Source organism: Pseudonaja textilis, chromosome 14 (assembly GCF_049901715.1).
Source record: "Pseudonaja textilis isolate UNSWEBS1 chromosome 14, rPseTex1.2, whole genome shotgun sequence".
Taxonomy (NCBI): domain Eukaryota; kingdom Metazoa; phylum Chordata; class Lepidosauria; order Squamata; family Elapidae; genus Pseudonaja; species Pseudonaja textilis.
Window position 1 is genome coordinate 5,884,108 of NC_142003.1, and position 14,871 is coordinate 5,898,978.

The following is a 14,871-nucleotide window of genomic DNA, read 5'->3' on the forward strand; positions in this document are numbered from 1 at the left end:
GACAGCAATGCGGTCCCCTCGGTTACCCCGAGCGAGCGAGAAGGGGGAGAGAATGTCAGGGGGCAGAAGTTCTTTCTGCGCTCTGCCTCTCCAGCAAGCACGGAAACAGGTGACTGGGACGCCCCCCGGAGTGGCAGACGGCCCTCGCCCCTTCCTAGTCCTGAGTGAGGTTGAGAAGAGGCAAAAGAAATGTGGCTTGAAAGTGCCTGACTTTGATTTTCATCTTTTTTTCTTTCCTTCTTCCTTCCTTCCTTCCTTCCTTCCTTCCTTCCTTCCTTCCTCTCTTCCTTTCTCTCTCTCTTTCTCATTTCTTTCTCCCTCTCCTCTCCTTTCCCCTCCCCTCTTTCCCTCCGCCTCCTTCCCCCTTTCTTTCTCTTTCTCTCTATCTTTTCTTTCTCCCTCTTCTCCTCTTCCTTCCTTCCTCTCTCCCTCTCCCCTTCCCTCTTTCTCTTTCTCTCTATCTTTTCTTTCTCCCTCTCTTCTCCCCTTCCTTCCTTCCTCTCTCCCTCTCCTTTCCTTCTCTCCTTCCTTCTCTCCCTCTTCCTCTCCCCTCCCTCTGCCTCCTTCCCTCCTCTCTCTTTCTTTCTCTTTCTCTCTATCTTTTCTTTCTCCCTCTCTTCTCCCCTTCCTTCCTTCCTCTCTCCCTCTCCTTTCCTTCTCTCCTTCCTTCTCTCCCTCTTCCTCTCCCCTCCCTCCCTCTGCCTCCTTCCCTCCTCTCTCTTTCTTTCTCTTTCTCTCTATCTTTTCTTTCTCCCTCTCTTCTCCTCTTCCTTCCTTCTTCTCTCCCTCTCCCCTTCCTTCTTTCCCTCTTCCTCTCCTCTCCCCTCCCTCCCTTCCTCTTCTTTGGTATGAGTATGTATCACTTCCTAGTTCCTAAAGTTGAGATAGCATGTTTTTCTACCTAGCTAAGTTTGAAGGGATGTTTGAAGGTACATTCAGTGCGTGCCCTATTGAAGAAATATTAGAAAAATGGATTGTAGCATAACGGGTTTGTTTTGACTATCAATCGGTTTGATTCTTTTAGATGTTTAAAGCCAGGATAAGAATTTATTTTTGGAAAGATAATTGATCAAATTGATATTTTGGAAGAAGAGAAGGACATTCTAAGAAATATTCATCATGAATCCAAAGGACATTACCAAAATTTTGAGGGTAGGTGTGAATAATTCTTATGAAAACATTGTCTGGATTTGCTTATTGTGCCCAGAAAACACAGCCCTGTTTCTGTGATTTAAGCTTCCTGTGACCGTCTTGTATGATGACAGCAATTGTGGCTTTTAACCCTTAATATGTAATGCAGACTTAGGTAAAGCTAATGAGTTTCAGCTTCTTTATCAATCCATGGTCAACATTGTTTGTTTGTTTTTATTCAGACCAATTTAAATGCAGGATGGCCGAGTGTTAGAACTGCAGTGTCATTATTTAGATACATTTTTGCATTTTCTTGAAGCTTTTTCCCTATATTTTTTTAGTCACAGACTGATTCAATCTATAATATGAGTCATGCAAAGCAGATACCTGAGCTGCCGCCATTGCCTTCAGCAGCGGTCTCTGATCCCTCCCAACTGTATCAGGTGAGTCCTTGCCCTCTTATTAGAAAATAGTTATTATAGGAAGCCAGTTCGAGGTAGTCCTTGTTTAGCAACCACAACTGGGAACCGGCACCTGTTGTTAACTGAAACAGTTGCTAAGTGGGAAATCAGCAATTTAGCAACTGTAATTTTTCCTTTTTCCCCATTCAGTCCAGCAGCACTGGGTTTAGCTGGGTGACAGTTGACAAGATTAACCAGTTTCAAATCTTTCCCTTCTGTTTATATCCCTTCTGCCTTGCTCACCTGGGAACTGGGATAGTTATCCAGAATGGAATTAATGTGTATATTTACATTCATTGAAGAGGAAGGGATTGCAAGAGAATAAGCAGGCTTACAATGAGGAATACACATTGAAAGGAAGCTGTGAGCGAGCTACACAAAAAGCCTGATGTATTCCCGGTGTGTGCCTGCTTACTCTCTTGTAATCCTTTCCTCTCCACACTCTCTGCTGGCAGGGAAGGAGAAAAAGTATATCAGACACTAGAGAGATTGCTTACAGAGTGGCTTTTTCTTTTTTCCTCAATCTCACCTCTGCCTGACCTTTCTTTTTCCTTCCCCACCCTTGCAGAGTAGAAAGATTGGAGAAGAAAGGATTACAAGAGAGTAGCAAGCACACAAGAGGGAATTACCCATCATGCGGTGGCACTGGCAGCTCTTGAGCAGGCTAGGCAAACAGCCCAGTGCCTTCTCCATTGTGTGCCTCCTTAGTCTTTTGTAAGCCGCCTTCTCCAATCTCTCCATTCTGCAAGAGGGGGAAAAAAGGAACAGGTGTGACACAGGACAGCAGTCTCTGACTGTACTGGCCATCACATGACCGATGGTCACTGCTACGTTGGTTGTAAAGTTACTTTTTCAGCACCGTTGTAACTTTGAACGGTTGCTGAACGAGGCAGGGTAAGTGAGGTCTATCTGCACTTCAGCTTTCCTCTGCTTTCAAGACCTGCGGAAGTTATAAATGGGAGGATTGGTTTTAAAGTTGTTGGTTTTTTTCATCACTGGTGTGACTGCAAATGGTTGGTAAGCCAAGCAGTCGCTAAAAGAGTACTCTTTGGGAGCAAGCAGTAATCTGGGAAAAAAGATTCCAGGAAATTAATTAGTTTAGTTTAGGCCTTCCTCCATTCTGGGCAAATGGCTGATGCTAGAAATATGGATTGATGTTTTTGGTCAGGGAACAAGAGCAAAACTGACTAGCATCCTGAACCATCTGTTATGCCATCCACCCTATAACATTGGAATTCATTGCATTTCTCACTTTCAATCTTTTCTCCCGTCGTAAGCTGAGGACAACCTGTCCGATTTCACAATGTGTTTGGAGGGGCTTAGCAAGAGATCAGACACCCCCTCCCCTTGGATTTAAGTTTGTGTAGCGCCTCTGTTTATTTGCTTGAGAAGACAACAAGCCAATATGCACTCCTCTTAAGATATGCACCATCATGTGGGTGGCTTCACTTGAAGGATGTGATTGCAGCATTGCAAGGAGTTTGCCAGTCATTTGTCAGTGATGGAACCTGTTTCTCCACTTCCATCTGCGATATTTTGCCATGTCTGTGCCAGGAAATCACTGAAACAGAAAGCAATTCCCTTGGCAGGCGTGGTTCTCCCAGATTAGCCTGGATTTGTTAAGAGGAAAAGAAATAGGCTGTAAGAATTCTCCCAATCGAATTCTTGTCTCAGCTACAACAAATATATATAGGCAGTCCTTGAGTTACAACCACAGCTGGGACTGGAATTTTCGTTGCTAAGCCAGGCAGCTGCTAAGTAAATTGTGCATCCAGGTTTACAGAACGGAAGGAGCTTCTTGGATGAGAAGCGAAAAGTTTTCAAGGGGGGAAACACCCCCCCCCCAAAAAAACACGTCCAGTTGCCTTTTGAAAAAGAAAAAAAAAAGCACCTTTGGGATGCCTTGTTTAGCAATGGAAATTTGGGACTTCATTGTGGTCGTAAGTCGAGGACTACCTGCATGTCCTGTGCCCCAATCAGCTTCTTTTCTTCTCCTCGTTCTGGGTTTAGATGATCCAGGAGAGCAGTCACTACCCCACGCTGATGCAGCGAGCATCTTGGATGCTGGCAGTGCCCCTGAAGGAACAGTGTCATTTCCGCACGCCCAGCAACTCCATTGCCAACAACTACACCTTGACGGCGCGCGACCTGAAAATGAAGGATCTCCAGAGGTTGGCTTCACCTGTCCGAATCCGAAAGGCTTCTGGGTCCACCAAACAGAAAGCCGAATACCCACGTATCCTCCTACAGCGTAGAGATCCACGTCTATGAAGATTCTCCGTCATCCAGGTCACGGTTGTCCAAAAGGTGACTTTTTCAAAAGGCAACTGGACTTTCTTTGTTTTTCTTTGAAGACGTTTTGCCAATCAGCCAAGAAGCTTCTTCAGTTCAGAACTGAAGAAGCTGCTTGGATGAAAAGCCGAACATCTACAAGCAAAAACTAAGAAAATCCAGTTGCCTTTTGAAAAAGTCACCTTTGGGGCAGTCGGTGACCTGGATGACGGAGACCCTTTATAACCATTTTCTTTTCTTATTTTGGCCGAGGCTTTTCTTTAATGAGATCTCTTCAGCTGCTAAAGAGTATGCGCCATCTGAAAAGAAGATGAAAATATATGTAAAAAACATCGAGGGTGAATATGAAAGGTATTGTTATGTTTTTACCTTTTTTGCTTATTCAGTAGGTAATGATTGAACCCCCTGAATTCAGCCCCCTGAATAAGCCACGTTTTGCCAAGCTTGCCCAACATTCTCCGCCTTAACAAGAGTTTACAATCCGTAATGTTTGGGCTCACGGGCATGCTCTTAAGATCTAGTTCACCTAATCATGGTTTGTGGAATAAACCACAATGGGCTGCCTTTGCTTGGCATGCTGAGTTAGGAAACTTTACTTACGCCAAAACCAAGAAAACTGCATTGTGTCTCTTCGTAGCTACACAGCCCTTGTACCCCACAATGCCTTATAACTAATAAGTCCTTGTTATTAACAAGTATAGCCCCTTCCTTGGTTTGTTCATTTGTTCGTTTGTTTATCAAACTTGCATGCTGCTGATCTTGCCAGAGGAGATTCTAGGTGTCTTACAGACATTGAATAAAATGCAGAATAAAAGGTTCAATCGATCAAGAAATTTAAATATGGCATTACAATAAAACCAAGCAGTATGGATCAGGGAGGGTGTGTGTTCCCTGCTTAAATCTGTCACGTCCCCATTGGGGTCCCGAGCTAGTTGGCACAGCCATGTCTTCAAGGCCTTTTGGAAGAGATCTGACCTGGGGGAAAGAGATATTGCAGAGGGTGTGAGCCACAGTATCAAAGATAACTTCTCCTGGACCCTGCCAGCTGAAATTCCTTGGCTGTCAGGGTCTGCAGCTATCCCCTTCTGCTGGGACGAGCGGGGTGGGTTAACCCCATCAGGATGCATTGATTTCTCAGCTATTCAGGTTCAGGACTCACCTGTTGTCCCAAAGGTGCTTTTTTCCCCAAAGGCAACTGGACTTTCTTGGGTTTTTTTTTCCCCCTTGAAATCATTTTGCTTCTCATCCAAGAAGCTTCTGTTCTGACTCAAGATCCTCAGATGAGAAACAAAATGTTTTCAAGGGGAAAAAAAAAAAACCAAACCCCAAGAAAGTCTAGTTGCCTTTTGGGGAAAAAAAAAAAGCACCATTGGGACAACCTGGATGATGGAGAATCTGCACAGACAGGCCTTACCTGTTGGTTGTGGTTCATTTCAGGGCTGAAACGGTCTCGCAGGTGTGCAGTCTCGATTTGTTGAGGTTAGAAGTTCAAGTAATGGAGGACGGAGTTCCCCGTTATTCCGACAACCAGCCCCTGACCCCAGAGGAGCAGTTTGTTGTGATGCGTCATCGCGAGGAAGAGATGAACAAAGGACGACAGGCCCCCACAGAGGAAGATCTGAAGGTGGCTAAGCCAACTCACAAGGGGCCTTTCTGAGCCTCTTTTATCAAGCAGGCTTAGGTGATGCAGAACCACGGGGGCCTCACAGCCTTCCACGCTGTGGGCCTCTCCGCTTGGCAGAGCCAGTTTGGTCTCGTGGCTAAGGAGAATAGGGATTCAATTTTTTTTTTTTTTTACTACTGGTTCTGTGGGCGTGGCATGGTGGGCGTGGTGTGGCTTGGTGGGTGTGGCTTGGTGGGTGTGGCAGGGAAGGAAACTGCAAAATCCCCCTTCCCTGCCCACCCCACTAACCTGCTTTCCAGTTCTCTTCTCCTATGCAGGGCAACCAGAGAAGGGCCAGCCGATCAGCTGGGACTCAATGGGAAGCAGACAAGAGATGGGGGCGGGCAGTGGTGGTATTCATTTACGACCGGTTCTATGGGCGTGGCTGGGTGGGCGTGGCAGGGGAAGAATACTGCAAAATCCCCATTTCCCACTAACCTGCTTTCCAGCTCCGTTCTCCTGTGCAGGGCAACCAAAGGAGACCCAGCCAATCAGCTGGGACTCAATGGGAGGCGGAGAAGAGATGGGGTTGGCGGGGCCAGTCAGAGGCGGGATTGGCCGGTTCTCCAAACGACTCAAAATTTCCGCTACCGGTTCTCCAGAACTGGTCAGAACCGGCTGAATACCGCCTCTAGAATAGCCCCATTTTTCAGAGATACGCAATAAAAGGGCATTAGGGTAGTTGACTTTTACCAACAGAGGCACAGCAATACAGGTCATCCTCGTCATACAACAGTTCATTTAGTGTCACTGTTCAGAGTGACTGAAAAAGGTGACTTAGGACCTTTTATCACACTAAACAACCGTTGTAGCACCCCGTGGTCACACAGGATCTTGACAACTGATCACATTTATGACAACTGCAGTGTCCAAGAGTCCTGCACTTGCCTTTTGCGACCTTCGGACAAGCACAGTCCCTGGGGAAAGCAGATTCACTTAACGACCAGGTGACAAACTTAACAATAGAAGTGATTCCCTTAACAAAACGTGGCAAGAAAGGTCGTAAAACGGGCAAAACTCACTTAACAAGTTTCTCACTCAGCAACCTACATTTTGGGTTCCATTGTGGTCGTAAGTTGAGGAGTACCTGTACACTTTTTAAAACTAACGTGCCAGGCCATTGCACAACGTTTGATGAAGGGGTCCCCAACCTCTCATCCATGAACAAACAAGTGAAACTCCATCTACAGGATGTAGGCAGCATACAAAACCACAACTCCTGTGGTCCACCGAAGCGGCCCCTGGTGCCCAAAAGATTGGGGACCGCTGATTTAACAGATATTTTGTGGTCTGAATTGGCAAGCAGGATGATCCAAGGGTTTGTAATGCTAGTGATTGATTTTTTTTTTTTAAAAAATCATTTTGGATCTTTTGCAGAGATATTGCTATTACATCCATAAAGGCATCCGGAAAGACATGTTAGCACCGCAGGATGAAAACGTGCTGAACAATATTTTGACTCGCATCCCCAGTAATTTCCTTGCCAGCCCAGAACTGGAAGCCTTATTGAACAGTTTGATGGGAGAAATTCAAAGCGATTACCAGATTTGGCTCATGAAAAACATTGGTGAGTGGAGGACAAGCGTCCTTGGGCAAAGCAAAAAAAGAAATATTTTTTTTTGGCGGGGGGACAATCACTTCCTTCAAGGAGAACACTAAGAATTCAAGTCTTGACATTTTAGCAGGGTGAATTATTTGAATGCTCAGGTCGGTAAACCATAGCTTGAATAATACGTTGGTTAAAGGAAATCAGGCAGGTTTTCACTCCACCTTCCAAGCCCTAAATCATGGTTTGTAGCCATAGTAACTAGATTCACACAACACACTTCTCCAGGGTCAAACCAGGACTTCAAAGTCAGCATGGGGGGAATCAGTTTTTGTGTGGCAAGATAAAGTGGTTTGTTTGTTTGATCGTTTAAATTTGCCGTCCATCTTACCACCTTCCCTTTTGAATTAATACGATCAACTGAGCTTAAATATTTTTTTGTTCAAATGAATAAGACCCAGGAGTCATTTCAAAGCCACATTATGGAATTGGTTTTGTCTGTTTTTCTGGCTTCGGGTGAATGCAATCAGTTCTTTTGCACAGTGCCACCTAGTGCCTTTCGGTGCATTTAAGTCTAGCTTTTTAAAAGGTTGTATTCCTGTTTAATTACCTTTCTGGTTTGCTTCCAATACCTCGTCCTTCCCTTTTTGTGCCAGTTGATTACATCTTGATGGATCCAGATGAGAAAAAAAGGCTGTTTATATGCAACATCCCTCAACCTTTTCCTCAACGAGTCATCCGGGCTCCGGTTCCTTGGCACAAAATTTACCAAGACACCAAACTCTGGAACGAGACCCACCTCTTCACCGTGAATCCTATGATGCTCACTTTACAGCAACTTTGGTTTTCCGAGTGAGTCATCTTAACAATATTATTTTTTTGCTGTCCACAAATAAACTTTGAGGCAGGCAGCCTTGTTACCATTGCAGCTGATCCTCAGGTCACAATTACAGGGAGCTCTCGACTTTCAACCCCTTGCTTAGCGAAGTTGTTTAGTTGTTTAGCCACCGTTACAATAGCGCTGGAAAAAAGGACTTATGAGCTTTCCCACCCCCCACAACCGTTGTAGCATCTCCGTGGTCACCTGATCAAAATTCAGATGCTTTGCAACTGGTTCACATTTATGACGGTGGTAGTTTCCCGGGGTCATGCGATCCCCTGTTGCGACCTTCTGATGAGCAAAGTCAAATGAGGAAGTCAGATTCGCTTAACAACTATATTACTAACTTAGCAACTGCAATCAACAGTCACTAAGCGAGTAAACGCTAAACCATTTGTTTTTATGGAACAGTAGCTGTCATCCTCCAAGACTCCTTTCTTCTGCTATCTTTTCAGCTGCCATAGTAACATGGGGGAGGGTGAATCAGTTGGGCTTTGTGGGTATGGGAAGTGTGCTGGAGGTTTTAGAGAATGAACTGTATAACTTGGGGAAAAACTTTATTGTTTATGCTTCTTTGCTTGCTTACTGCGCAACTGCAGCTCTTTATCAAACTAGGCTAAGGTCAGTGGCCAGATGTCTGCATCACTACCTGAAGATGCCCCACAGGACATTATGCACATCTTCAATCGGATGGACCATTTGAACTCTTGTGGGTGGGAATGTTGCCATCACTTTGTATATGTGAATTCTCAGATCTAGAATCCTTTTGATGCTATCACTTGATTTCCATAACAAGTCCTTTTCTCTATAACAATGGAGTCTAGGGGTGTCTTTCTTGGATTTCGAATGGAGCGCTATCTGAATAGTACTGAATAAATTGACATATGTGTAGCCATTTTATTTAGCCCTTTTATATATTCCTTTTCTTTCTTTCTCTTGCTGGCATTGGGGGGGTGGGGGGAGGTTTCAGGCTTGCCACATTCCTAAAGTGAGAGGAGTGGAGATAGAGAGCGTTGTTTAGGCTAGGTAGTTCTCCTTCCCGTGGGAATGAAAGCTGACCTTGCTGAGACCTGGAGGTGGAGTTTGATGATACCAGGCAAAGTTGAGTTACTTCTGTCGGAGAATGTGACTTTTAGGGGTCGTTTCTAACTTCCAGTATTAAGTGGTGTAATTCCAGGTTGTGTTAGATCCGGAATAATGTCAGGTTTCCAAGTGATGAAATCCGTTCAAAAAAGAAAACAAAGCAGAGTCCATCTTCCATAATCATTTCTTTTATTTAGAATGACGCTAACAGGCGTAAACTCGGCCCAATTCCGGATGGCATAAGGTCGTGCGAACTGTGACTCTCTCTCCCATCCAGGTTTTCTGACCTGAGATTGGTTCGTACCAAGGAGATCCTGGAAGGGGAGCTGCCCCTCCTTCCGAGCGAATTTGAAGAGCTGATCCGAAGGCAGTGCCAGGAAGCTCACGAGATCCTTCAGACCAGGTTAGAAATATTCAAACCATGCCAAATATCCCCCATTTGATGACTTTCCTTGCCACCGTTGTTAAGCGAATCACAGCTGGTGATAAGTTAGCAACCTGGTTGTTAAGTGGTTTCCCCCCATTGACTTTGCTTGTCAGAAGGTCACAAAAGGGGATCCCATGATCTTGGGACACTGCAACCATCATAAGTACATGCCAGTTGCCAAGCATCCGAATGTTGATCATGTGACCACGAGGATGCTGCAATGGTGGTAAGTGTGAAAACCCATCCTGTCATTTTTTTTCAGGGCCGTTGTGACTTCAAGCGGTCACTAAACGAATGGTTGCAAGTCAAATACTACCTGCACTTTAATCCCTGCCTTTAATCACTGACTCTCTTTAGAAATGGAATGGAATGGAATAGAATAATGGAAAGAAGAGAAGAGGAGAGGAGAGGAGAGGAGAGGAGAGGAGAATAGAATAGAATAGAATAGAATAGAATAGAATAGAATAGAATAGAATAGAATAGAATAGACATTGGAATGAATGGAATGGAATAGAATAATGGAAAGAAGAGAAGAGAAGAGAAGAGGAGAGGAGAGGAGAGGAGAGGAGAATAGAATAGAATAGAATAGAATAGAATAGAATAGAATAGAATAGAATAGAATAGACATTGGAATGAATGGAATGGAATAGAATAATGGAAAGAAGAGGAGAGGAGAGGAGAGGAGAGGAGAGGAGAGGAGAGGAGAGGAGAATAGAATAGAATAGAATAGAATAGAATAGAATAGAATAGAATAGAATAGACATTGGAATGAATGGAATGGAATAGAATAATGGAAAGAAGAGAAGAGGAGAGGAGAGGAGAGGAGAGGAGAGGAGAGGAGAGGAGGAGAATAGAATAGAATAGAATAGAATAGAATAGAATAGAATAGACATTGGAATGAATGGAATGGAATAGAATAATGGAAAGAAGAGAAGAGAAGAGAAGAGGAGAGGAGAGGAGAGGAGAGGAGAATAGAATAGAATAGAATAGAATAGAATAGAATAGAATAGAATAGAATAGAATAGAATAGAATAGAATAGAATAGAATAGACATTGGAATGAATGGAATGGAATAGAATAATGGAAAGAAGAGAAGAGAAGAGGAGAGGAGAGGCGAAGAGAGGAGAGGAGAGAAGATGAGAGAATAGAATAGACTAGAATAGATATTGGAATGAATAGAATGGAATGGAATAGAATAGAATAATGGAAAGAATAGAAGAGAAGAGAATACAATAGAATACAATAGAAGAGAAGAGAAGAGGAGAGAATATGAGAGAATAGAATAGGAGAATAGAATAGAATAGAATAGAATAGAATAGAATAGAATAGAATAGAATAGCCAAGTTGGAAGGGACTTTGGAGGTCTTCTAGTCCAACCCCCTGCTCAGGCAGGAAACCACTTCAGACAAATGGTTATCCAATCTCGTCTTAAAAACTTCCAGGGTTGGAGCATCCACAACTACTAGAGGCCAGCTGTTCCGCTGATTAATTGTTCTGACTACCAAGAAATTTCTCCTTAGTTCTGAATTGCTTCTCTCCTTGATTAGTTTCCACCTGCTGCTTCTTGTCCTGCCCTCAGGTGCTTTAGAGAAGAGGTCGACCCCCCTCTTTAAAATCTTCATATTTCGTCGTCCAGCTATGTGATCCCAAGGCCTTTGCAATTCATCATTTAATTGTCCCACCCGGAAAAATGCTTGAGCAAATGGCACTTTCCATGTCGTTACAGGTGGATCCCCAGGTGCGCCGACCTCTTCATTGAGCAGAAGGAGAAGTGGTTGCACCTTGCCCCGCAAAATGACTTCGATTCCTGCCAGCAAATAGAGGAATACTTTGCTTCAGTCGCCATCCTGATGTCCCTGCAATTGCGAGAGATGGTCATCAATTCCCTAGAGGACCTGCTCAATTTTTTTAAGATACACAAGGTATGTTGTGGGTGTACAGGCAGTCCTCAATTTACGACCGCAACGGAGCCCCGGGTTTCTGTTGTTAAGCGAGACGTTTGTTCAGTGAATTGTGCCCCATTTTACAACCTTTGCTGCCTCCGTGGTTCAGCGACTCACTGCAATTGTGAAGTTAGCGGCACGGTTATTAAGTGAATCCAAGGGTGGGATTCAGCCGGTTCGGGTGAATTGAATGTAAAATAAGCATCTGGTTCGCCGAACTGGTAGTTGAAGCTGGCAGCAATCAGGAAGGCCACTTGAGAGTAAGAATGCTAATTAATGGCCCCTCCCTCCAGGGAATATAAGCCTGGTTTCGAACGGCTTTTGCCTTTGCAAAAGGCAAAAGTTTGAAGGAGTTAGTATGATTACAGTCTCTGATTTATTGGACTAATTGGCTGCAAGCCATCTGTAATCTACAAAGAGGGTTATTTGTGGAATAAAGCCGTGAACGTTTCAGTTTTGGAGTTTATCTGTGTTTGCTTTTGGAAACTTCGGGTGGGACAGAACAGCGACCGGCTGGCCCACCCCTCCCCTCCTTTCCCAGGGGTCTCCACGTGGCCCATTTTGGAGGCAGGTAAGTGCAGGGTCTGTGCAGAGGCTCTGGGAGGGCGAAAAACGGGCCAAAGCGGAAGTTCTGGAAGTCTGGAAATGGGCCTTTTTCTAACTTCCAGAGGGTCTCCAGAGCCCGGGAATGGCTGTTTTCTACCTGCCAGAGGCCCAAGGGAAGCCTCGGGACTCTGGGAAAGGTGAAAAACAGCCCTCCGGAAGTTCCAGAAGTCCATTTCAGAAGAAATGGGCCTGTTTCCAGGTTCTGGAGGGCCTCCGGAACCTGGGAATGGCCGTTTTCGTCTTCCCAGAGGCCTGAGGGAAGCCTCCGGACTCTGGGGAAGGCAAAAAATGGCCCTCATGGGAGTTCCAGTAGGCTATGCCTACCATGGCCACGCCCACCCAGCAACCGGGCAGAGAACCGGTTGTTGGGACTTTTGAATCCCACCCCTGACTGCAACCATCATAAATATGAGTCAGTGGCCAAGTGGCCAAGTGTCCGAATTTCGATCACACGTCCTCAAGGTTGCGGAACTGGTTGTAAGTGTGAAACATTCCATAAACTTCAATCGCAGACAGCCCTGGATCCTGAAAATCGATCCTTTCTGCTTATTCCCTGCGCACGGTCTCACGATTTATTTCCTAATTTCTCTTGAGGATGGAAATGATTTTGGCGACGTTTATCAAGACATGCAGTTCTTTATTCCTCAAATATTGGTCCTCAAACTGGACGTGGAAGATCCGTCAATTATATTTGATCCCGACGTGCGGAGTTTGTGGGACTTGGTCTACCGCTGTTTCATTGAGATTCTCAAGCATTCTGAAGGTCTCCCTAAGGTATGCTGAAGGAATAACAAGGTCCGGTTCATATCTTGGGTTACTCCGTGGTTGAACTCTTGAAGAAGTCGGCGTTGACTGGGGTCCCTGACCTTCCCCAACTAAAGCTGGACAGGGGTGGGTGGGCTGACGGCAGCAGCGGAATTCAAAATTTTTTACTACCAGTTCTGTGGGCGTGGCTTGGTGGGCGTGGCAGAGAAAGGATACTGCAAAATCCCCCTTCCCTCCCCCACCCCACTAACCTGCTTTCCAGCTCCGTTCTGCTGTGCAGGGCAACTAAAGGAGATCCAGCCAATCAACTGGGACTCAATGGGAGGCAGAGAAGAGATGAGGTTGGCGGGGCCAGTCAGAGGTGGGATTTGCCGGTTCTACAAACTACTCAAAATTTCCACTATCAGTTCTCCAGAACTGGTGAGAACCTGCTGAATACCACCTCTGGCTGAGGATCTGAAGTAGGAGTATAGGTAAGAAGTAACTTTTTCTGAGGTTGTCGTAACTTTTGGACCACCATTAATCGAATGGTCGTAAGTTGAAGATGGTTGTACAATGGCTTGTTGTAGGAGGAGGACAGGCAGAATCCCGAGAGAAATCAGCCTGGAATCCTTACGTTCCCATAAGTGGGTCTAAGTCCAAACCCTGTTGAATTTTGTTAGCTCTTACTCTACTACCAATTTAGTGCTGGCTATTAGTTGACTGGATATTGTGTGTAGGCATGAGCAATAAATCAATTTAATTAGAATTTAACTTGCAGTCCTGATTCTACATGCCTGACATTGTAGAACGAAACATCACGCTAGGTTATATTTCTTTTTTCCACTCTGCTTCAGTTCACACATTGTACAACTCTGAAGCATGATTTACAAAGCAATGGGCTGGATTTACACATAATAATATTAAAAATGAACCACATACCCCCATGCCTTATCATTCACTGGCTTAGTGACCTTCTGGATTAGTGATACATCTTTTAAGAATTGGTCACATAAATGATCGCAACTTGTCTCACCCTATAAGTGTATTTATATAATTTAGAATTATAAAATCTGAATTGTAAAAAACCCAACCAGCTGCTAGATGTCAGCAAAGGTTAGGGGTTTTATAGCCCAGCAGTCCTAGACACAAGATATTCATAATCTTTGAATAGATAGAATCATAAAATGTCAATTATTCTGTCCAGCAAGGCTTTAATTTTATGTATCTCTGAATTTGGAAAATATTTCAGAGTTAAGGTTTAGGATTGAGGTGAAACTTTTGCTGGGATGTGATTTCATCATCAGGCTAATAAAATATTTTGTGTGAGATAATCTTACTTTGTGAGTGTGTATGTGTGATATTAATTATATTTGCATTTTAGGTTCAGGTTAAACTTTTCCCAGAATTAAAAGGAGATGATCTAACTATTCGTACGGTCAATGAGGATGAAGCATTGGTGGCGGATTATGTACAAAAAACTGCAGAGATATTTGACCTCAATCTAATCGGTCCACAGAAGTAAGTTTGTAGAAATAAAAGAATGCAGGAGAGAGGTGATTTCCCCCGTATTTAATTCCAGAATCTTTTCCTATAGTATTTCTTTCTGAATTTTTCCTTATGTTTTCCATTTGGTATAGATTCCCACCGGGGGGAGGATATTGGCCATAATTTTGTTCCATTCTATTCTTTTTATTTTTATTTTTTAATCACTGATATCAATAGCAGAGAATATTTGTATTTCAGGGTTGAACTGTGGAATCCTCGGTGCTCTCTGAGCTTGGTTATTTTCTTCCAGACGTGTTGTTACCCTACTAGGTCACATCATCAGCGCTTTGATGGTGTTGACGGTGCTCTGATGGTGATCATCAGTTACTGAAGTTGTGACCTAGTTAGGTAATGAAATATCTGCGAGAAAATAACCAAGCTTGGAAAAAGCACTAAAAACTCCGCAGTCCTCCTCTTCCTCTACTCTGCAAACCTCACTCCCTTCGAGCACTGATGATATTACCTAGTTGGGTAATGAAACATCTGCAAGAAAACAACCAAGCTCAGAATACATCAAGGACCTCACAATTAAAGCACTGAGCTTGAA

General features: G+C 44.2%; 1 protein-coding gene across 3 annotated transcripts in view; it reads left to right on the forward strand.

Annotated features, from left to right (window-relative positions):
• Nucleotides 1-2: 2 nt before the first annotated feature.
• Nucleotides 3-14,871, forward strand: part of DNAH3 (dynein axonemal heavy chain 3) — a 72,151-nt gene continuing 57,282 nt past the window's right edge. Inside the window, exons 1-12 of one of the 3 annotated variants that reach the window (XM_087912714.1) lie at nt 3-109; nt 1,025-1,152; nt 1,473-1,574; nt 3,603-3,828; nt 4,163-4,235; nt 5,322-5,508; nt 6,925-7,114; nt 7,750-7,945; nt 9,334-9,459; nt 11,210-11,405; nt 12,627-12,806; nt 14,161-14,297. In XM_087912714.1, coding sequence (XP_087768840.1) covers nt 1,120-1,152; nt 1,473-1,574; nt 3,603-3,828; nt 4,163-4,235; nt 5,322-5,508; nt 6,925-7,114; nt 7,750-7,945; nt 9,334-9,459; nt 11,210-11,405; nt 12,627-12,806; nt 14,161-14,297 — 1,646 coding nt within the window. In that variant the 5' untranslated portion in view covers nt 3-109; nt 1,025-1,119. Of the gene's footprint in view, nt 110-823; nt 1,153-1,472; nt 1,575-3,602; nt 3,829-4,162; nt 4,236-5,321; nt 5,509-6,924; nt 7,115-7,749; nt 7,946-9,333; nt 9,460-11,209; nt 11,406-12,626; nt 12,807-14,160; nt 14,298-14,871 lie in introns of those variants that run through there. The other 2 variants (XM_087912715.1, XM_026704594.2) reach the window with 2 other exon arrangements.